Raw genomic sequence first — 22,970 nt, 5'->3', positions numbered from 1 at the left:
AACTAACGGCAGCCTACGAGAGACCCTATAGCTACTTCATCATTTTCTTCCTTTGTCTATAGAAACCACACTGGAAAAAAAAACACACAGGATCTAGAGCCCGGACTCTTGAAAACATTGACAAGAAAAAATACTCTTGATTCAATCGGATTTTTGCTTGAATCAAAACGAAATCCGCTTAAATTAAGAGGCTTAGTTCTTGATTTGAGCTAGATTCTGATTGAATCAAGAGTACTTTTTCTTGTCGATGTTTTTAAGAGTCTGGACTCTAGATCCAATGTGTTTTTTTCCAGTACACCCACTGCAATGAATAAGATTGCACCATACTTCCTATGTCTTTTTTGTCTACAAATTTCAACAATCAGCCCAAGATATTCCTAATTACGTCACATAGGCAACGTCTCCATAATTTTTTAAAAATACGGTGAGAGACAATCACGTGCTAAATATTCCTGAATTGACTGAAAACCGAAATGGATTTACGTAATGTCAAGTTGTTTATGTACACAATTTCAAAAACCATCTGTCAAAAGAAATAAATTAAAAAAACAATAGAAAAAAAAAAAAACAATCTTTAAATTATCTTTCATGTTTTCTCCCTTTGATTTCTACGTCTTTTTCTTTTGAAGAAACGGAAAGGGCTACGTCAGCATGTGGGAGGCAAACTTTTTTTTGTGCAGGGAATGTTTATACCGCAGTAGTTTCTCATTCGTATCCCCACGGCCCAAACGAGATTTGAACGAGATTTCAGCGGCTCTTTAAGCCACTCAAGTGCCGACTGCCGAAGCCCCATCATTTTCGTTTTAAGGAAAGCGAGAAATTAGATTTCGAGCATCCCGCATGGCCGACTGGTACGGGGGACAGGAAGGTGCAATCTGAAAGAAGTCTCGTGGTGCGTGAAAAGAGGTTTCAAATACCCCGACTGAATAATTTTTCATTTTCAGCCTTAACTCTTCCCTCCGACTTCAACTCTTTTGAAGGCGGCGAGGTGGAAGCCGATTTCTAGTTTTCACCAATTCATCAACTGCAGTAACGCATCATCGTTCGAACAGCTAATCTCACTTTTGGTTACAAAAACAATTAAAAATAATAAGCAATTGCAATAGTTTTGATGAGGATATAAAAACTCGGGAAGTTTGAAGAATTTAGAAGAAACCGTTTTAAACGTTAAAGGTTTATTTTCGGGTAACCTTTTAGTGTCTTAATTTTCACGCAACCCGATACGCTTATGGGATTACGTCCAAGTGCTTACGTGTAGAGTTCTAAATTTTCCTATCAAAATATAACTTTTCTTTATTCCAACATTCAGTTTTCAATCCTCTCTAAAGCGATAGTTTGTTCAAACCATCCTTGAATATTTGCAGTTTTAAGTTCAAAAAGAGCATTCTTTCATTAATAATTATATTATAATTATGATTAAAATCAGTGTCTTATCTGAGCTGATTAAAATTTCATCTAGAATAATTTTCATAGAATAAGAAACTCCCGTATAGGCGTAATGCAAGCAAGAAGCCATAACCGAGCCGCTGTATCTCCCAAAACAGATTTCACAAGATCCGTAAAAATTTTTGTAAGATTCTAGATCCCGTTGAATTTTTATCGCCGATCGCTTTCCACAGGGCGAGAAGAACGAATCTTGAATAAATTATGGCTGTCGGCATATGAATGGAACGGATCTAAAAGATAATGGAGTCCCCGAAAGATACGACGAGACATTTGCGAATTCGCAATTTGTGACAGTGGCTTACAAATCATAAATCGTGAAAGCGCGGGAAAATGAGATATTTATACAGGAATCAATCATTGACAGGCGGAAAACGCCGCCTCTCGAGCGGGCTCCGTGGAGGCAATACTGCCGTGCTAAGGAGAAACGCCGTATGAACATTCGAGAGTTGCCAAATTTCCGATGATAAAACATGTATTTTTGATAACATTCATGCATATTTTTCCTTGAAATTTTTAGATACTTTAGATTAAATTGCGTACAAAATCATCTGAAATTTTTGGAAAATAATTTTCCCAATTTTCCCAGTAAATTCAGTTTTTATCGGAGGAAACTTGGCAACGTCTGGTGGCTCATACGGCGTTCTTCCTTAGCACGGCAGAATAGCGGAACATATCGCGGTGCGACCTCCAACGGTAATGGCGGAGATTCAGACAAGACAAAAAGCATGACCCGCCTTTCCTCCAGGCGGCGAAGTCACAAGCCGGGCTTACGTTTATCAATTTCGCCGAATCTAGCCATAAATAGAGCAGGAGAATTCGGCGGGGGACGATAAACGATAACGGGGCCATTGACAGAATTCCAATATCAGATCTCGATGGTTCCTCCATGCCACAAGTTGCCAGCTTTCGCGAGGTGCGCCACCACCATGACGCAATCTCTAGTTGCCTCGACAAGAGCACCTACAAGTACGGAGTGACAAGACGACTGTATTTTAACCTTTATTTTATCGATTGAAAATGTCCAAGAATTTGGACGAAACGTCTCGGTTTTAATTTTGAATGTGTAAGCCTTTCTTTCCCCAGATGTGTTTTCAGTGTATTTATTTTGGGCTACGTTAGATTCACTTTTACATATACAGAGTTCGATATCAGTTTTCAGTCGAAGCGTCTCAGGTTTTTTATTTTCGTATTTGAGCCTTGTTACCGGGTTTTCTCCCTCGTTTTTTTCATGTTTTGATCGACGTATCAGCCCCAGGATGATGATCGAGACCAATATGATGTGTTACAATGTCATCAACATCGAACTGAAATGGCAAATATTTCCATTGCCCCTAAAGAGGCTCGACGTAGGGTAAAAACAACTTAGACCGGTCGAGATGAACATAATGAGAAGAGTAAAAAGAAACAGAGGAAATTAAATGCAACCGCAGAAAAAAGTAATCAAAACCGTCAAGTAAGTTACAAAAGTGCATGTTTGCTGGATTTTTCTGACACAAAAAGAAAAAAAATTAAAAAATAACGCACAAAAAAAAAAAAAAAACCTGATAATGCGGGCTTTTTAACACATTATTTGGTAGAATGGCAGTCTCCACCCTGTAACGCAGAGAGAAAGTTAAATTCATTCATCTTCTGTCACTGGATCATCTATCATTTTTAAATAGATTCAACTAATTGCTCCGATTCCACATAAGGTACTGCACCACCATTGCTAGCTGTGGAGGGCGCCCGGTGCAGCTACCATTAAAGTATTTTCCAAAATTCAAGACTGCACTTTTTGATGTGTTGGACACATTTTTCAGAGTCCATTTTATTTCTGTTAGTAGATTGAATAGCAACAGTTGGGGGGTCAAGATCCAAAGCCATCCAAAGCTGCGAGTAGTATGTTTGATAAAATCGAGCATGTAGACCCAGAAAAAAGAATTTTCAGTATAACTTTAGAGGACACTCAAATTCTCAAAATAACTGATTTTATATCAATTTTGTTACAATTGTACTGAAGAGAACAAATTGTTGACGAGGTCTCATTAACGTTACGTTATACTTCCGATGGCTCATTACGTCTGGGGTTTGAAATTAAACTTGAGAAACTTTGAAATTGACTACTTGTAGTGTTCAGCAGGCTAATATCAGCGCGTCTTCTTCAACGTACTTGAGGAATTGAAAAATAAAGTTTTCGCAGTTAATAAATAGCACAGCTTTTTTTTCTCCACTTAAAAAAACACGGGTTGAACGGGTGATCCGTTGCGGATAGAGCGGAGGTATCTCAATTAAGAAAGTCCTCGACTTTGATTACATTGATGGATGAACGGATTCAACTCCTGCTGGGTTGAAAACAAGTGCACGAAAGATTAATAATAATAATGAAGTTGTCTGTGGCTAACTTTCAAGATGATTAATTCAGACCGAGTCAATAAATTACTTCGCGGGGGTTGTTTGTCAACAACTTCGTGAAGGATCCAAAAGCTCCTCATAAAAAGCGTTGCTTCAATCACCTATTCTTTATCCGCGTGCAATTTTGCATCGCGAATCGCGATCGATAACCGCCCTAACAATACTTGCGGTGCAGCTGAAAAAGAGCGAAAAAGTTTCCGATAGAGAGGGCTTTCAATCCGAAAGGTTATCTTTGCGCGTGGCTTTTGGCGTTGTACTTACATTCTTCATTATAATTATTCTTTTCCAATCGGAAATAAATTTGACGATGTTAGATAATTATTTTGGGGGGCTTCCTTCTTCCAGAATCGTTGCTCCTTAACTATCACCCGCAAGTTGGTTTAAGTGAGAGGATTTCCTTTCTTGTGCGGAAAAATTTCCAGCGCGCTACTTTTTCATGGGATCGGGGTCATTCCTAAGCACTTATCGTGAGCTCTTTCACTGGAGGGATTTATATTTTTGTGAACGTGACCTTAATTTATGAGAAAACAATGAACTTGCTGGAACCCTGCAACCAGAATTGTTTCAAACATAGCCATGGGATGCAATAATTGCAAAATAACATTCGGGAGATTCTCCGTGCCTCTCAAATTTTGTTTCTATTGACAAAGTAAGTATAATCGGTTTTTGAAAATTTTTTAATTTGTTTGGAAAAAAGTGTTCAAAAAGCCAATAAAGTGTTAGATAAAATGTGTGCAGTACGTTACAACATAGCCTTTCGAATTGATTGTAAATGTATCCTCCATTTGATAAAATTGTTTTCGAGAGGACGCCTCTACAACCTAGTACCTAAATAAGTACGCAGAGAGGAATTTTAACATAAAATTTAGGTTAATAAGGGAGGTAAAACACATAATAACCCAAGCTTTCGGTTGACGGTTTCAAGAGAAAATGCCAGTTAGTTTTCTTGGAGAGCTCTAATAAAAAAACACAGGTAAATATACCAACGTCGCAATCAGAGGAATGCATTTTCCCAGTCACTTCATTGTTTTCTGCGCAAAATTCACCGCAAACTGTACCAAAATTAATACAGAATCAGTGATGGTTTGTGTTTTACTTCCTGCATTAACCAAAACTAACACGAATATTTTCATCGGTGAAGAGCACTGAGACGTGATCGCAAATCGGTACGAATTTTAATGGAGGAAAAACCACTTCACATTCTACTGTTCCTGTTTGTCTGAAGAGTCATGAACGAGGCGTCACTCCTGCAGAGAAAAATGTATCGTATCTCTTCCGTGTTATTAATCTGAGTACTCGACCGCTGTTTACGTTTTACACGTACTCGAGTCTCCAGCACAGTCGGTGCCGTATCCCGAGATGAAAGTCGACGAAAGTCGACGGGACGAGTGCTGCCAAAACTGTAAATGCTTTGAATATTCAATTTAATTTCAGGGGAAAAAGAAGGATCCGGCTGAAAAAGCGAGGGGATGCTAATCATCTTATTGAGCCATATTCTCAAGTTGTCAGATGGCGGAGGGGAAAACGTGCTTCAGCGGGCTTTGAAATAAAAACGAGGATTAAAACTCCAACCTCGCAGCCCTGCTCACAGTCGATTTAACGCCGTGCGCGGGTAGGAACGTTGGAGGAGACGACGATTTTTCACTTCGTAAAAGTCCTCGCCATTCGACCTTCATTTTGAGTGATCACAGAAGGTTTACGAACCGCACCGCAGCTTTTAAACATCCCCGAAGATTTCCTCATTTCACTCATCTTCCCTCTCTCCTCAGTAATATTTGATCAGCTAGCTTAGCGAAGAAAATTTCCCCCGAAACTTTGACAGTCGCGAGTGAAGAAGTTCAACTCGGTTTTAGACGACTCCGCTTCCAGAGGAGGGGGATGAGCGTTTACTATGTTTATTGCTCTTTAATAAACCACACGGGGAATAAGTTGGCTACAATTAAATGAGCTCTTCGGGAGGATGGAGATGGAAACCTCCGCGAGGCGTGTCATATTGACAATCCCGCCGAAATTATTCGGGGTTGGAGAATATCGTAGTTGCGCCTGCCGGATATATCACCCGTCCTGCGGAACAAAAGAATGATTTGTTCACTGAAGAATTCCGGGTCGATTTTGGCGTCGGCCACGAAATATGATTGGATCAACCGTATTTCTGGTGCAATCTTTATCATTTTTTTTTTACTTTAGTATCTCGTAATATGTCTCATTTTCATTTTGCAACAAATATAGCTCTTTGATTGGGTAGTCAACTTATTGTTAGTCCAATAGCGTGAAAAATCATCTAAACTACATTTTTCAATACGGAGGTTTGTTTCTGGCTCATCTTCAAGAGCATCTATCTGCTGCAGAAAACAATTACTTATTTGCTTCTTGTTCTTCTCCTTAGTAATTTCATCCTTATTCTACCTCATTTCATCATTCTTCTTTACGTTCAAGTATCAAACATAGAGTGCTCAGATCAATACTCGTAAATTCGTCGGTTTCAATGGCTTCTTTAGTTTCATTATCAATGATACTCAAGCAGTCATCCCTTATTTTATTCTCATCAAAATGCACTGCCTTCGAAAGTATCAAAAATACACTTGACACCTTTAAATTGTCTCTTAAATAGTCGTGGCAGATCTTTTCTAAAGTAGGTACAGCGTATGTCTTAGCCGCATCGAGCACATCCATAACATTGTCAATCGTGACTGCAGGGACATCAGAATAGAGGAATTTGAGTAGCACTAAAAATATATCTGGCTCTATATCCAGAATCATCAGCATTTCGCATTTTCCGTTTTTACTTAAAATATCATCTGACACAGCACTTCCAACGCACAGAATCAGTTTGTGAGCGGGTATCCTCTGCTCTGTTTTGCTAACAAGGATATGAATATCGGCATACTTCTCTGAGTTAAAAATAAAGGCAAATCTTTCAGCCAGTACTTGTTTATCACCCTGCCAGTTGTTGGGTAAGTCTGATGGATCTTCAACTTCTTGTTTGATCTGATTTGGTAGAAGTTTTAAGTCTCGGTCGTTTTCATTTGTGGGGACCCTCTGTGTGCTAGTGCTTGGGAAACTATGCAAGCCATTTTCGGGGACACTTAACGTGCTGATACACTCATCAATACACCACAACTCTACGATTTTGGGCTTAATGTTCTTCTCCAAGAAGAGCCGACTTTTCAGTATAAAATTGGATTTTTTGTCTATCATAAGACCATTGTTATTTATATTCTTAGTCTTTATACGCTTCTTCTTTCTCTGCTTGATCCTCTAAATTGTGCGTTATTGTTTTTTACGAATACCTTCCAAATTTTTTCCCGTTTTTCATAACAAACCATTCGACTCTGTATCATGTATAGAAGAGGATAATTTCAATATTATAACGGAGATTTATTAACTTATTTTTGGTGAGTCGATATGATGATTAATTGATTCAGCTTATTCATTTATTCACTTTCTTACCTACTTACATTTATATTTATTGTTTATTATATCTACTGTCGATTCATTAATCTTTTCTATCTTTTCCCTAGAGTTGTCAAAGTATGTTCAGCCCTAGAAGTGCATGTTTTTCTTAGTTTTTGCAATTATTGCCGATGTAGTTTGTTGTATTGTATGCACTGAGTGTGCTATGCTGGCCAAAAGGAAGAAAGGACCAATTGGTTCTATTGTTGCCAGCCTAAGGAAATTGCTTGAATCTAAAAGACCTAAATCTAAATCCTCCTCCCCCGTCCTCACTCCTCTCATTCTCCCTCCTCCTCTTCTATATCGATCTTCTCATTCTCCTTCTCCTCGCCTTAACTCACTAGTGAGGGTTAAATTTGCTATTTGCGTAGGTGTCGTACACTGGAAAAACAACGCATTGGATCTAGAGTCCAGACTCTTAAAAACATCGACAAGAAAAAGTACTCTTGATTCAATCAGAATCTAGCTTAAATCATTGACCAAGCATCTTGATTTAAGCGGATATTTCGTTCTGAATCAAGCGAAAATCCGATTGAATCAAGAGTATTTTTTCTTGTCAATGTTCTCGAGAGTCTGGACCCTAGATCCAAAACGCGTTTGATTTTCCAGTGTATCGTCACCCTGGCGATGTCCGACGGCCGCGGATACGCGACCATTAAAACACGATTCTCCACGATATTAATTTTATTTGACACACTTCTTACGAACATTCAACAAATCTTCTGATGAAGTGATAATCTTAAGACCCCACAAATCACACGGAGAAAAAGGACGAGGTAACATAGCACACTGGAAAAAAACACATTGGATATAGAGCCCAGACTCTTGAAAACATTGACAAGAAAAAATACTCTTGATTCAATCAGATTTAAGCTTAAATCAAAAGGAAATCCGCTTAAATTGGCTTGGTTTTTGATTTAAGCCAGATTCTGATTGAATCAAGAGTACTTTTCCTTGTCGATGTTTTTAAGAGTCTGGACACTAGATCCAATGTGTTTTATTGTCCAGTGTATCGTCACCCTGGCGATGTCCGACGGCCCCGGATACGCGACCATTAAAACACGATTCTCCGCGCGACCCGGAGCCGGACGAGGATTAGTCTAAGTGCTTATTGGAGCGGGATAAGCCGACTTGTCAACGGTGGGCGTACATCACATCATTGGCGGGCATCCGTTCTCATCTCATTAACCACCGGGGCCGGGCCCGATGATTACGGAATGGGCTTATGCTCGCCGGGTGCGGATCGCGCCCTCGATAGCCGGGCGCGGGAAAAAAGTGTCAGGCACACACGACCGGCGTCCGTCGATAGGATCGCCCCGCCATTGATTAGCGCAACACGGCTGTCCGTGTCCGACTGCCAGCGGATCACCTCGCGCGCTCGCCCCGGACCCGGCTAATGGATTGAATGTGAATGAATAAATACGACACGAGTTTAAACAATCGCGACCGGAGCTTGGGACAAAGCGATTTATTTCGTTAATAGGTGACCCAAAAATTGAGGGCGTCCGCGAGAGCATTTTTTGCCTCCAACTGGGTCACTTGAACCGATTGAAAATAAAACTGAAAAATAAAGAATCTAAAGGGATTTTTTGAGGAACCTGTATAATTTCATTTTGCTTAAATTGTTGTAATTGTTGTATAAATTTCAAATTTGACTTGTGCCAGTGCCAAAAATTGAGGGCGTCCACGAGAGCATTTTTTGCCTCCAACTGGGTCAATTGAACCAATTGGAAATAAAACTAAAAAATAAAGCTTATTATAATCTAAATGAATTTTTCGGGGAGCCTGTATAATTTCATTTTGCTTAAATTGTTGTATAAATTGTGAATTTGACTTGTGCCAGAGCTTTTTACTATAGGCTGTATGCATCAATAAATTCTATCTATCTATCTACTTGCTCTCTGGTCATAGAATCGTGTTTTGACGATTCTTTTGATCAGCTGAAAATATAAGATCCGCCCAACGGCAACTCTCTACGTTAAGTATTGACCGAGATATCGTGCTTTGAAAAAAGGGTTTAAGGAGTGAATTGAACTACATGTGCAGCTAGGAACTACTGTCTGGATCATACGTATATACAAATATACGCATAGGAAATCTAACGGTGCATGCTGATGAGTTAACAGTATGAGACAGCTAAAGAAGATGAGGATAAAAAGTGCCAAAATCAACCATTGGACAGAATATTGGCAGCACACTAATCTGACTATTCCAGCTTCTGATTTTGTTCAGGAAATGACATTTGTATACGAATTGTTGGAGGCATTTCACGGAAGGGACTTTCCTAGAGGACCATTGGTAATTGTTGGATCTGTTGAACTTGTAAGACCACTTGTACAGAAGTTTGTACCCGAAGAGGATCTGACATTGTTCATTAAAACGTTAACTATTTGTATACGAATTGTTAGAGGCATTTCACGGAAGGGACTTCCACAGAGGACCATTGGTAATAGATAGATTATTTTAACTTGTAAGACGACGTGTGGAGGTGTTTGTACCCGTCGAGGTTCTGAAATTTTTCATTAAAACTTTAACTTTGTACAAAATCAAACGAGTCAACAGGCAAGCAACAGATAGGTAACCAGAGTGAATAGTTAAAAAAAAGCCAAAGCGTTGATCAAACATTGGACCGAATACTGGCAACACACCAATCTAACTATTCCAGCTCCTGATTTTGTTCAGGAAACGACTGTTGTATATGAATTGTTGGAGGCATTTCACGGAAGGGACTTTCAAAGAGGACCATTGGTAATTGTTAGATTTGTTGAACTTGTAAGACCACGTGTGGAGAAGTTTGTACCCGACGAGGTTCTGAAATTTTTCATTAAAACTCTGACTTAGTTCAAAATCAAGCAAGTCAACGGGCAAGCAGCAGATAAGCGACTGGAGAGAACAGTTAAAAGAAAAGCCAAAGTGATCAAAACAAAACGAATAAGGTATCTAACGAGCCTGATAATGCAGTTGCCCTGCCATCAAATATTTTCGGTTTCCTCAATTTAGACTCCTCGTCCACACCAGATGTGGATGATCCTGATGACTGGTTAGCTCAGAAAATAAGCGACAAGATAGAAGAAGAGGCACTTCGAGATTTTTGTGGGTACGTTGCATACAAGCATGCACTGCGCTACCCTCATTTAAAGGCACCAAGCCATCTTGAGCCTGAAAAAGGAAGTCTTGGAAACCCTAAGAGAACTGGTGAACTCATTGGCAACTGAGCAACCGAAGAAACGGAAATGAAAGCCTCTGAAGCCGATGGCAAATCGGAAGATGTTGTGGCGCTTCTGGCGTCTGGAGCTTTTCAGGCCACGACGATCCAGTCCAAAAAAATAGTCCGCTAAAAAATAGTGATATCACCAGATGACGACAACAAAACGGTACATTTTTATTTTTATTAACTAAATTCATTTCTTTTTCTAAATTCATAATCCTTTAAATGTGCAGACTGAACTTGATCATGCTGTTAATTGCCGCATTGATAAACGTTGCGGTCTAGTGAGCTGAACATGTACTTTCGATGGTATGTGTTTACTTGGTTTAACTCTGATTATCAGTATATTTGTTTTCATTTCTCTGTCGGCCTTGGTCTTGGATTAATTTTAATTAGCTTTGTTAAGTACTTCGTCACTTGTCTTTTATATTTACTTGTAATTGTGGGTTAGCATATTATAATTTGGTAATGTAGTTTGTGTGCTCAATGCATTATTTATTTATCATTGTAATTATGTGCTTGTTGTAGTGTGTAATTTTAGTGGTGCTCTAGAAGATGGGGTAATCCCGAGAGGCCTCGAGCGTACGTACAAATGTACAAACTTAGCTAAAATAAATGTAACGCACCGGTATAAGGGTGACTCTTATTTTATAAAAAAATTTTAAATACCACTGGAAAAAAAAAACAAATTGGATCCAGAGTCCAGACTCATAAAAACATCGGCGAGAAAAAATACTCTTGATTCAATCAGATGTAAGCTTGAATCAAGAACCAAGCCTTTAATTTGAGCGGATTTCTTTTTGATTTAAGCTTAAATCTGCTTGAATCAAGAGACCTTTCTCTTGTCAATTTTTTCAAGAGTCTGGACTCTAGATCCAATCTGTTTTTATTTCCAGTGACCGCTCTCAACATGTTTAAATCAATTTGTTTCAAGTTACATCAAAATAAAAGAGCCATCGCTTGTGGTGATGCGCAAGTTTAAAACTTTAGTTAGGTTCTAGCGTCAGGAAAACGACGATATGTGAAGCATTGTGGCAATGTTGCCCGTAAGGGACAATAGGCCGATGCGACCGTAGCCGCAGCTCGGACGGTTTTTCACCCGAGTAACTGGAGCCGGGTAGGCTGGCTGGAGCTGGTGCAAGTGCCGTGCGGTGAGTGTCGCCGGTTGCATACCTGCGAGTAATTATGAGGCGGCGGCTTCAGTGGCCCGAGCGGTGGCTCTAATTTGTGGGCCCACGACTCACGAGTCTTATACTCACTCCCGACTGCTCCGACCGCGCCGTGGATAATTAATGTGAATCAATTCGACGAAAACGATGACGTCGACCCATCCCCTGGGAGAGCGCCCTCGCCCCCGCCGTTTCTATACCACCCCCCTCGTCGTCTATTGAATCTTCCCGACTTCTATCTCTTGGGATCTGAAGAATTCAAAAACGCCGTATTGATAGGCTGTTTGGTTGCATAGCTCAATTACGTACACTGGAAAAAGAAAACACATTGTATCTAGAGTCCAGACTCTTGAAAACATTAACAGGAAAAAGGACTCTTGTTTCAATCAGATTTAAGCTTAGATCAAAAGGAAATCCGCTCAAATTAAGGGGCTTGGTTCTTAATTTAAGCATAAATCTGATTGAATCAAGAGTCCTTCTTCTCGTCAATGTTTTCAAGAGTCTGGACTCTAGATCCAATGTGGTTTTTTTCCACTGTAGGTTGAAGCAATAGTGACTTTTTCACAAACTTATAAAAAAAATTCCAAACAAGCCCGCCAGTTATCCGGCACTCTCCATAAGGTACTTAATAAATTGTTTCGAGTCAGGGATCAAAACCGAGATATCCCTTGAAATTTCACATGATTTTTCACTTGAAGTTTCACGTGAAGTTTCAAGAGGCCTCTTAATTTTCAGAAATTTTGAAACATTGAAAAAACATCCGTCTGTTTGTTTGTTTACTAAGTTTTTTCTGATAGTCTATTTGGTCCGTGGTATCTTTCCTTAAAGGTTTCATTTATGTCATTAGTTAAAATTTCTTAATCGTAGTGAAAAGAAGACATCCGGTGCACCGTTTCTTTAACTTCTCAAATCAGGGGGGAAGAGGAATGTTGTTTGTCTGCACTGTAACTGGTCTTCAGTGATGAATGCTACTAGGATGCAACAGCATTTTACATACAATTCCAAAAAGGTAAGTTTGTGTCGCATCCCCAAAAAGCTCAACTATTCCTGGAAATGTTTTCTTCCACTCGAATTTTCGGCTGAAACCGCTAGAAAATCTCTCATGCTCACATTCATGTAGCTGTAGGCTGTAAGTTTGTAACGGAATACATGTAAGCCAACGAAAAAAAAACTTCCTTCAAAACCTGTGCCAGAGCTATGAGCACTCACCTTTGAGCAGCGCTGCTGTCTTAGCGTACAACAGGAAGCTCTCACCCTGCAGCGCCTCCCCGAACACTGCATCAAGATTGCGCTGGGATTTTATTTTTTGATGCAAGCAGCTTAATTTATATTTGTTTATCTCGGATCCGTGTGTACTAAACAGGCCGGTCACATGTGCTGGATTTATTGCTGGAAATATAGCGAGCGCGTCCCGTCGCGTCGCGTCGCGTCGCCAACATAATGTCACACTGGAGTACGAGTACATTACGCGAAAATAGCGCGAAATGCAAAATAAATCATCCCGGGGAGCGGGACTGCCATCCCGCACGGGTATAACAACATATCCGAAGCGTTAAGTGGCGCATTTTGACAACGAGTAAAAAGCAAGATGATTGATGTGGGGTTTGTTCGGAGGAGGACTTTAAAGTGCCGCGGGCCCCTCAGATTATGTCCAACTTAAATTGTCATGCCATTGTAAATTGATTGAGTTTTCCGGGGAAATTTTCGCGCGGGCTTAAATGAATCCCCCCGCCCGCCCCCCGCGTGGTGCTATCTTGGGGGCCGCGCGCGGAATCAATGCCGGCCATTGCGGATCATCGAATCATCGGATCAACAATGCATGACGGTGCCGAGCCGTTCGCCCTTCGCGTCCCCCGTGGATTTATAAGCGAGCCCAACACCCCCCCCCCCCTAATCCCTGCCCCTACTCCTCCACCCCCGCAACGATCGACTCTTTCCGACCTACGTCACGGGCAAGTACCCGATTTTTCACGGATATCATTTGAATCCGCTCATCCCAAAATATCCCATATCCAGCGCGAGGTTTCATACTATGAGCTCAAAGACCCGCTCGCATCCCAAAACATCCCATATCCAGCGGAACGTTTCATAATATGAGCTCAAAGACAGTGCGTAGGGTGTGTTGAAAGAGAGTATCCACCTTGAGTATTGAAAAATGCCGAAATCCCCAGGGGCGCCGAAAAATGCAACATCCCACACACTGTTAAAAATCGTTGATTCCGTCCGACGGAAAATCCGGAGTGAGAATGAAAACGGGAGTGCGGTTCAGCGCGTAGGTGCTGAGACGGGCTGCATGTGTAGTCAAAGCACTCCGCACCGGAGCTGCAGTACGGCCCGGAGTCACGCGCACCTTCTCTCCCTCGCACTAGCGCTATATACTGTCTCTTCTCCCCTTTAAGCCTACCACTCTCAGAATGAAAATGAAAAATTTAAAGAGAAAAAAATAGAAAAAATAATAGAATAGTGGAAATAATAGAATAGTCGAAATTATGGTATAACAGAGACAATAGAAAAGAAATAAAATAAAGTAAATCAAATATATGATAAAATGAAGTCAAAGACTAAATTGAAGTAAATAATTAGAGGGAGCAAGGAGATAAAGAAAAAAATAAAATAAGGGAAACAACTAAATGATGTTAAAAAATAGAATGAATTTTAAGAGTAAAGTGAAGTCCAAAAATTATGATGAAGTATTAAAAGAAATCACAGTAAATATAAAACAAAGTAAAGGAATGAGAAGTAAATAATTAAAGAAAAAAAAATGAAGTGCTTGAAAAAATAAAATAGAGTGAAGAAAAAATAGAGACAACAAGGAAATAAAACAAAGTAAAACGATAAAATATAGTTAAAAAATATAGTAAAGTAAACTAAATACACGGACAAATCCAGGTAGATTGAAAATATCTTAGCGGCCCGTTCAAATCGACGTTAAATACCGTTTTTGCGTCACTGCATGCATCGTTCGCTATAGCTCAATCGGTAGGGTCGTCGGTTAGTGTTAGGTAGGTCCCGGGTTCAAAGCCCAAGGTAGGTAGAAAATTTCTAATCTTCAAAATCGGTTAAATCACGTACCAATGGTTTCATTATTTTTATTTTTCATGGTTTCAAAAATTATTTCCACAATTAACCCCTTTCCACCATCCCCTAGCTGCGAACCCCTAAATTTGCGGCTCCCGCGAATCCGTCCGGCGTCGGAGTGATTTCTATGCGTACGGCACCCAAAATCCGTCCAGCCGATTCTCCGTCGGAGTGACTCCTCGGTCCGACGAAGTGAGGGCCCGTTCTTACTCGCGCTTGTGCTGAGTCTCACTCCGTTTTTTTTAACAGTGCATGCGGCGCAGTGTATCATAATTTACAAAAGAGTATACCACTTTATACGAAGTCATACCACAAAACAGATTAGTAAAACTCTACCTCGATGTGGAGTGGAAAAGAAAGGGGGACGATGCGCGGGATTATTGAGTTCAAAGACAGTGCACAGTATGTGCCGAAAGAATGCGTCAATCCTGTTGAAGAACACCGAAACCCCCGGGGGAGCCCAAAAATGCAATCGTGCGGGTCAACATGTCCCCCTCAAAAATATAGAACACCTGTTTTCGCGTTTTTCGATATTCTAATTCGTTCCGAAAACATTGGGATCCTGACAAGTAGCTCAAAATATCCAGTAAGAGTAATTAATGTCAAGTTCCCCTCGGAATATGTGAATGAACTTAACGATGAAGAGCTCTAAGAATGCGTAATGTACCATGACCACATCCGAGGATAAATTCGATCATAACTATCCCTTGAATCCAATGGATTTATCAGAAGTTGGAGTTGAAATACTTAAATATATTGCCGGGTTCGTTGTTTTTCGCCTGAATAAAGTCCTGAAATGTGCAGACTGTGTAAAGCAGCCATAAACGCAAAACCCAACAAGTGTGGAAAACCGCATCTAATCACTGCTAAAAATAGGTTTGGCACCAAAAAGGGTGGCACTTTTACAGAAGCCACTGACGACGAAAATGAGTGTGAAATACCGCGAGAAAATAATTAGAACATACCATGCCAGGTCAAGGAATGCGTCTCAAAGATACTCCAGAAAAACTAGTAAAGAATACTATGAAATTTTTATATGAAATGAATCGCTATGACCGGTTATTCAGTGAGTGAGAGGATCATTTCGCGGATGAAGAAGCCATGTTTCAGCACAAATTGTATCTTGTTTAGTCAATTTGTCTCAGGTTTATCATGCTCCGCGTTCATCACATTGACCGCAGTACCGTTGAAAATTATAGGTCAAAGCGACAGGTCCTAAACAAGCTCATTCTTTTCCAAGGGGCATAGAAAGCTTAAGTTCGACTCAGCTGTAACAAAATGTAGAACCAGTTACAATACGTCCGCACTAGCTTTCTTTGTCTCTCTTAGGGTTTCCGAGATTTGTATTTGATCATGTGGTCATGTGCTGTAATTTTGCTTTATTAGATTTATTGCATTTCATTATTTTGTGTTTTTAAAAAGTGAATATTTTTGTAAAGGCTCATGATGGCCGAACGGCTGAAAAGCTTCCCGATACGTAAATAAATCTTTACGTAAGTAACTACTTTTCTCATTCAATTCCTTGGTTAGATTAGAACAGGAATATTAACCTGTTTCTCCTAGTTTCTTGAAGGTAAGGAATTGCTAGAAGAAGAATGCTTATTTATTTTAGGAATCAGTTACACCTTTGTAGCATTTAGAAGTCGTGATCACTCTGCAGCAGGCCCAATAAGCGCTCGCTTTTATAGAAGTCGAAGCGGCTGGTACGACACAGTTTGCTTTGAAAACTGGTTCGAAAACAATAGTAGTTCCTTATTTTGAAAAAAAAGAAGGTCTTAAAGTAATTGTCGGTGATAATTAAATTCACATTTTAGTGAGAGGATCCTAAAAATATGTGAGGAATTGAACATTAAATTTATGTGCCTTCCGCCCAATGCTACCAATATTCTTCAACCTAACGTTAGAATTTCAGCAATTTTTCAAATGACTACAGTAAAAGTTTCTTTAGTCCAACTGCCGTTCAGACGCGAAGGCGTTCAACTTAAAAAGTTTTTTGGTCCTTTAAAATTCCTACAAGAGCCCGTGTGTCAATCTTGGCAGCACTCAAACATTAAAGTTGTTTTCTTTGAAATTCAATCGCTCCAGACTCATTCACTTGAAAGAATTCTGTGGTTGAATGTTGTGATTTTATCAGCATTCTCGATAATATCAGTGGTAGTACTTGTTGGTCCAAAAAAAAACGAAAATTTCGCTCTAAGCACATTTAGGTATCTCACGTTCTAAGGTATTCAAGGTAATTTCTGTGGGCACACCCTGTACTTCAAAGGCCCCTCACTGCTATCTCCCTAATAGTTTAGAAGTTACTCTTGAAAGTCAACGCTCATTTTCGCCCTGTGATAAATCAAAAAGCTAAGCAATTAGTTAGGCAAACCTGATCTAATTGGCAAATACTCGCCTGGCAAAGTGCTAGCCCCGCCATTCATCAATCATCATTTTTCGGGGAATTTCATGTTCAACTTACTAATTGAACATACAAAATACCCAAAAAACCAAATAAGTCGATTTGTCACATTTTTAATTCATTTTTTATTCTTGTTTTTTTTTTTTTTTTAAATTCTTGCAGATGCCTTGGCTTGTCGTGGAATTTGTCAACGAGAAGGGTAATATTCGAGAAGTACCCCAGCAAGTGGGTAAATAAAGATACATCTATGTGTAAATGGCCTAGTGGACGCACACCAGAGTCCAAACTTGCCGATTACATTGCCAATCAGCGGGAACCATCTTCTAAATGGAAAGACCTTTATCATTCATGATTGGGTGGAGAACGACTTGGAACTTATGATTTTTGCCTCGCCCGAGAAATTCTCAAAGATGTTCCAGGTACTGCATATTTCTTTGATGATATTTTAGTGTACACTAAAACAATTGATGAGTTATTTGACATTCTTTCAAAACTCTTTCAAGTATTAGAAAAAGCAGGAATCAAACTGAACAAATTAAAATGCTCTTTTCTACGAGAGAGCATTGAATTTCTAGGTCACCGACTCGATAGCGAAGGCATTCACAAACTCGACAAGCATATTCAGGCAATTGTTCATGCTCCTAGACCTGCTACTCCTGATGAGTTGCGGACCTTCCTAGGAAAAATAACTTATCATCACTCTTTCGTAGAAAACCTTTCTAGGGTCACTAATCCTCTCCGAAAAATGCTCAAAGAGCCTCGTTTCAAGTGGACTGAAGAAGGGACTGAGGCTTTTGAATTTTTGAAACAAGAACTCGTTTCTGATCGTGTGCTTACCCCCTTCAATCCTGCACTGCCAGTCACCTTGGCAGTTGACACTAGTCCATTTTCTCTTGGAGCAGTGCTCTCTGACATCATGCCTGATGGGAAAGAGCGACCAATTGCATATGCAAGCAATAGCCTAAACGCTACTCAGCAACGCTACCCTCAAGTAGACCGAGAAGACCTAGCAATAATCTGGGGAGTCAAACGCTTCTTCAAATACATCTGCGGTCGAAAATTCACTCTCATTACAGATAATGAACCTCTTTCTAGATTGCTAGTGTCAAATCTCATTACTTGTTTGCACATCGAAATTTCATGCAAGAAAACCGTGGAATTTTTTGGAATCGTTTGAACCCATTAATTCTAATGCTGTAAACGTTCCATTTTCACATGCGTTGATTTTGAGGATATTCCATAGGTTTAATCTATTAAATTTATGTCAAAAATTTGAGCGAGAATAGATAAAAAAGAGGAAGAAAAAAATTAAGAAAGAGAAAAGAAGAAGAAGTACGATACATAATGAAAAAAGTAACCAACATTTTGTGTTAAAATGGGAAGTAATTCATACAATAACCTATACATTCGGTTGACTCAGAGATATCCCAGTCTCTTCATTATGCTTTCTGCGCTAAAATCACCGTAAACTGTACCAAAACCAACACAAAATTCAGATTGTTTTGTGTTTCATTCCTATATTAACCAAAAGTACCACAAGAACAAACATATTTTTATCAGTGCCCGTGAGGTGTCACTTTCCTTGGTTCAAGCATGTGAAGACATCATCATTTTACTCTTTATGATTATTTTTTTATTAGTGACCAATAGGAGCAAGATGGCAAGACATCGTCATTATTTGAAAATAAACACGGATTGAAAAAAGCACGAGTTTGTTGTGTGATTTGGACTTTTCCAGTTCAATGTGGTAGTACACGAATTAATTGTGGTGGTAGGTACACAAATTAATCGTGGTTGTACCCCAGGTAGTACACGAATTAATTGTGGTGGTAAGTACACAAATTAATCGTGGTTGTACCCCAATAAATTAGGTTACTAACCCAAATGTTGCGGTACTGCCCTAACTTGAATTGCAGTTCTACCACAATTAATAAGAAATGTCCGTATCATCCAACAAATTGTAATAGTACCACAGTTTTTGGGGAAACACCCTAAACTGGGAAAAAAACATATTGGATTCAGAGTCCAGACTCTTAAAAACATCGACAAGAAAAAGTACTCTTGATTCAATCAGAACCTAGCTTAAATTAAGGACCAAGCCTCTTAATTTAAGCGGATTTCGCTTTGATTCAAGCAAAAATCCGATTGAATCAAGAGTATTTTTTCTAGTTATGTTTTCAAGAGTCTGGACTCTAGATCCAATGTGTTTTTTTTTCCAGTGTAACACTTCTTTTTCCGTGAAGGGGGCAGTAAGCCGTTACAACTTTTTCATTTCCTTCGGTGCAGATGAGCTTCAGAGAGATACATAAAAAAACTTAAATGTTTCACGGGAACTCGGCCTGAATTTCCCTGTCGAACGCCAATAAGTCGACCCGCGCGGTCGCGAGCCGGCCGCGGGGAATAAAGCGGCGACCGACGGCGCACCTGAGAAAACCTCCATCGGAAAGAAAATGGATGCCGGGCGCGGCTTATCAAATAATAAAACCTCTGAATAACGCAATCAAAAGCGCTTATTTCAATTTACGACAAAGAGAATCTAATTAAAGCAAAATGACTTAGGATTTCATTTCCTTCGCAATTCTTTATTTCTCCGTTACCTTTTCACTTTCGCGGAGGCGATTGTCCCGCCTCGGCGACCCCGCCGCCCACTCCGCCGCGCCCCGGAAAAACGACGCATCTCCACGCGCTTTCCGGCTGGACTTGCGCGGTTTGGCTCGGGACGGGAGCCGACTGCACCCGCACCCGCGCGCGCCGGGACGGAATGCGACATTCCGTTTTTTCCCGCGGAGCAGTCTTCCTTTTGAATTCTTTCCCCTCTCGCTTTGTTTCGTGCCTCGTTTCCAGACGTCGAACGCAAACGAAATAATAAACAGGGCAGAACAAACAGGGCGCGGAACGGGAACCCGACGCAATCTCGGCTAATGCTTAATATACACTGGAAATTAAATTTTTGATACGTTGCAATCTGCGCCGCGAGTCGAGTGATTTTCGTCGCTATTGGAAGCGGGTTGCCGGCGCGGCCGCCCGCGTCGTCCGTCCCGCGGGGGAAAGCCGAGCGAGCCGCGGGACCTGACAACAAGCCGGAGTTTCAATTTTCTTGACGCTGCGACGACGGGAGAACAGGAGTCTTCTCGTCGCGGGAAAACGAATTCAACGTGAGGCCAGGACACGTGCTTCCCGCGACCGAGGCGATGCGGACTGCGTCGCCGCTCCCGTTCTCAAGGTTTTCGTCCTCATCAAAAGTCTCCTCTCGGAATTGCCTCGCGTCTAACATTCCGCACCGCAATTTATTTCGGTCAAGAGAAATTGGACCAATTTCACCGGAGTCACCCTACCTTTCCTAATTTCCCCTTTTGTTTTATGATTACAAAATACACGGAGAAAAAGAACTCGTGCGTGGGACCCGAAGTTTAGGTCATATGGATCCCTGAAGTTTTCAGATCGATCATCTGAACACTTTAGGTCTAGCTGCCGAAGTTCGGATCATACATCTGAAACTTCAGTTCTTACATCTGAAGTACTTCGGATGTGAGAACCGAAGTACTTCAGATGTAAGAACTGAAGTTTCAGATGTATGATCCGAACTTCGGAAGCTAGACCTGAAGTGTTCAGATGCTCAATCTGAAAACTTCAGAGATCCATATGACCTAAACTTCGGGTCGCACGCACGAGTTTTTTTTCTCCGTGTGTATATTATGGTTTGCGGCAAACCAGTCTTTATTCGAAAATCTTCTTCAACAACTTCATCCCTAACTTCTCCTGCCCTGAAAGCAGGAATACAAGCAATCCCAAAAACACCCATGAACACTGGTGAAAATGAACGTCCTCCAGAAACCACTCTTACGAGCTGTCAGTGAAGATAATCCTCCTGCAACATCATCAGCAGGTAATTGTCGGAATGAACCCGAAAACCAGTCGGCTAAAACCAAAGGCAAGAAAGGCAAAGCCAGCAATACAGATGTGGTTCTTTGGACGGATGAACAATTATTGGAAGTAATATTGGCTGTGAAAGCTCATCCCTATCTCTATAATGTCAAAGATTCAAGTTAGAGAAAAACTTGAGTGCCTACATGCGAAAGGAGCCAATCGAGCAACGTGTGACGCCATTTTTACATTTTTACTTCAAATGATCATCTGGGCGGTCGTGTACCTTCTTCAATTATTGTAATTATTGCTCGTGTTTTGGTGTTCCTAGACTAAACCTAACTTTTACTGCATTTTTACTAAAATTAATTTTAAAAGTGTGCAGTAAGTGTTGGGCTTTAAGGGTTAATACTTTAACTTTCGATGTAATAGGTGCGAACGGTAAGTGCAGTGCGTGTATTCATTCAAAATCGTTTGGAACATTCATTGGCGTCAAATGCCACGGTTCTACAACCCAAGTGAGGCTCATTCATGCAAGCCGAACTTTCTTAAATATCATTCATTATTGGTTGCTTTTGATTCAACTGTACAAGACTGTAAAGGATACAACGTTGGAAATTTCGTTGTGATTCTTTCAGAATCTTCCATGCTGAGTTCGGAATGACAAAACTGGTCCTTCAGAAAATCAAAACTATCCCCCCGAGCAGGATTTTTCGGGGAAAAAAAGATAGTTGCGAGACAGGAAAATCAAGTTTTCTCACAATCAACATCATTTTGCACCCGTGTGGCAGTACTGTGATAATTGTGGCGCATGCTTGAAAATACTTTTACTGGTGAAAAAGTATTATTTTCACTGGAAAAAAAACACATTGGATCTAGAGTCCAGACTCTTAAAAACATTGACAAGAAAAAATACTCTTGATTCAATCGGATATTTGCTTGATTCAAAACGAAATCCGCGTTAATTAAAAGGCTTGGTTTTTAATCTAAGGTAGATTCTGATTGAATCAAGAGTACTTTTTCTTGTCGATGTTTTTAAGAGTCTGGACTCTAGATCCAATGTGTTTTTTTTTCTACTGTGGTTGAACGACTTGTTCTGCATTTCTACCATCATGCAATATCACTTATGAAGTATTCTTTCGTCTGATAAGAGGTACATATAACTTTTCCCGCGTAGTCAGCCCCTCGTCATGTCTCGTGAAAACACATAATACACAGCTGCTGATAATTCCTCAGTCGTTTGTTGAACACACTGTCATAGTAAGTGCGCGTTCCCAAATTTTGATAAGATGAATAAACTTATGCAAAGAGCTTTTGTCTTGAAGAAAAGAGGAGAGATGGGTCATGAACTCATGAACTGTTAAAAAATGGCAGATATTGTGTGGAAAATTGCCAGAAATATGCTCACAAACGAACATATTCAAGTGTCTTGCCAAGATTTCCTTTGACCACCCTCACTCCCTCGCACCCTCTCACACGGTCTGGAATCACACGGCGCAATATTTATTTTAAGCGCTTGCAGTAATAATGGGCTTTTGCGATCCACACTTCGGTTGAGACCCACTCCACGAGGAAGAGTTCGAAAAAAGTATAAATATCATCGAACTCTTGGACTACATTTTGCTATGGGGAGCTACTATTGGACCGCGTTTAGCAAAAAGGAACCAAGCCACATCAGCTATAGCCAAATTAAACGGAAAGATTCAATTTTTACAAGAAAACATTTCTGCGCATTCCTTTGAAAATTTGAAGGAATTTGCTTTATACCTTGCGGAAAATTCACTAAAATTTGTACAAAAATCCGCACGACCGTTTTAATGTAAAAAAGAACTGCCCAACCAAGTTCGGTAGAAGATGATGCGGCTTGGTCCCATTTTGCTTGACGTGGTCCATTTCTGACTCTCCCACAATGACACTTATCTGCAAAGGGAAATATTAAATGCGTCCGTCATATTCTACG

The 22,970-nt window shown here is 40.3% G+C and overlaps 2 protein-coding genes across 4 annotated transcripts in view; both read right to left on the bottom strand.

The window, feature by feature from the left end:
- The window catches only part of LOC109042459 (neurotrimin), a 540,449-nt gene that overhangs the window by 310,580 nt on the left and 206,899 nt on the right, over positions 1–22,970 (bottom strand). The window lies entirely within an intron of this gene.
- LOC140224528 (BTB/POZ domain-containing protein 2-like) lies at positions 3,053–7,881 on the bottom strand. Its single transcript, XM_072299991.1, has one exon. It carries the CDS (start codon positions 7,033–7,035, stop codon positions 6,253–6,255), a length of 783 nt encoding a protein of 260 aa, XP_072156092.1. The 5' UTR covers positions 7,036–7,881; the 3' UTR covers positions 3,053–6,252.

This window comes from Bemisia tabaci, chromosome 4, assembly GCF_918797505.1.
Source record: "Bemisia tabaci chromosome 4, PGI_BMITA_v3".
Classification (NCBI taxonomy): Eukaryota; Metazoa; Arthropoda; class Insecta; order Hemiptera; family Aleyrodidae; genus Bemisia; species Bemisia tabaci.
The sequence above is the reverse complement of the archived record's forward strand: the minus strand, read 5'-3'. Positions and strand labels throughout refer to the sequence as shown.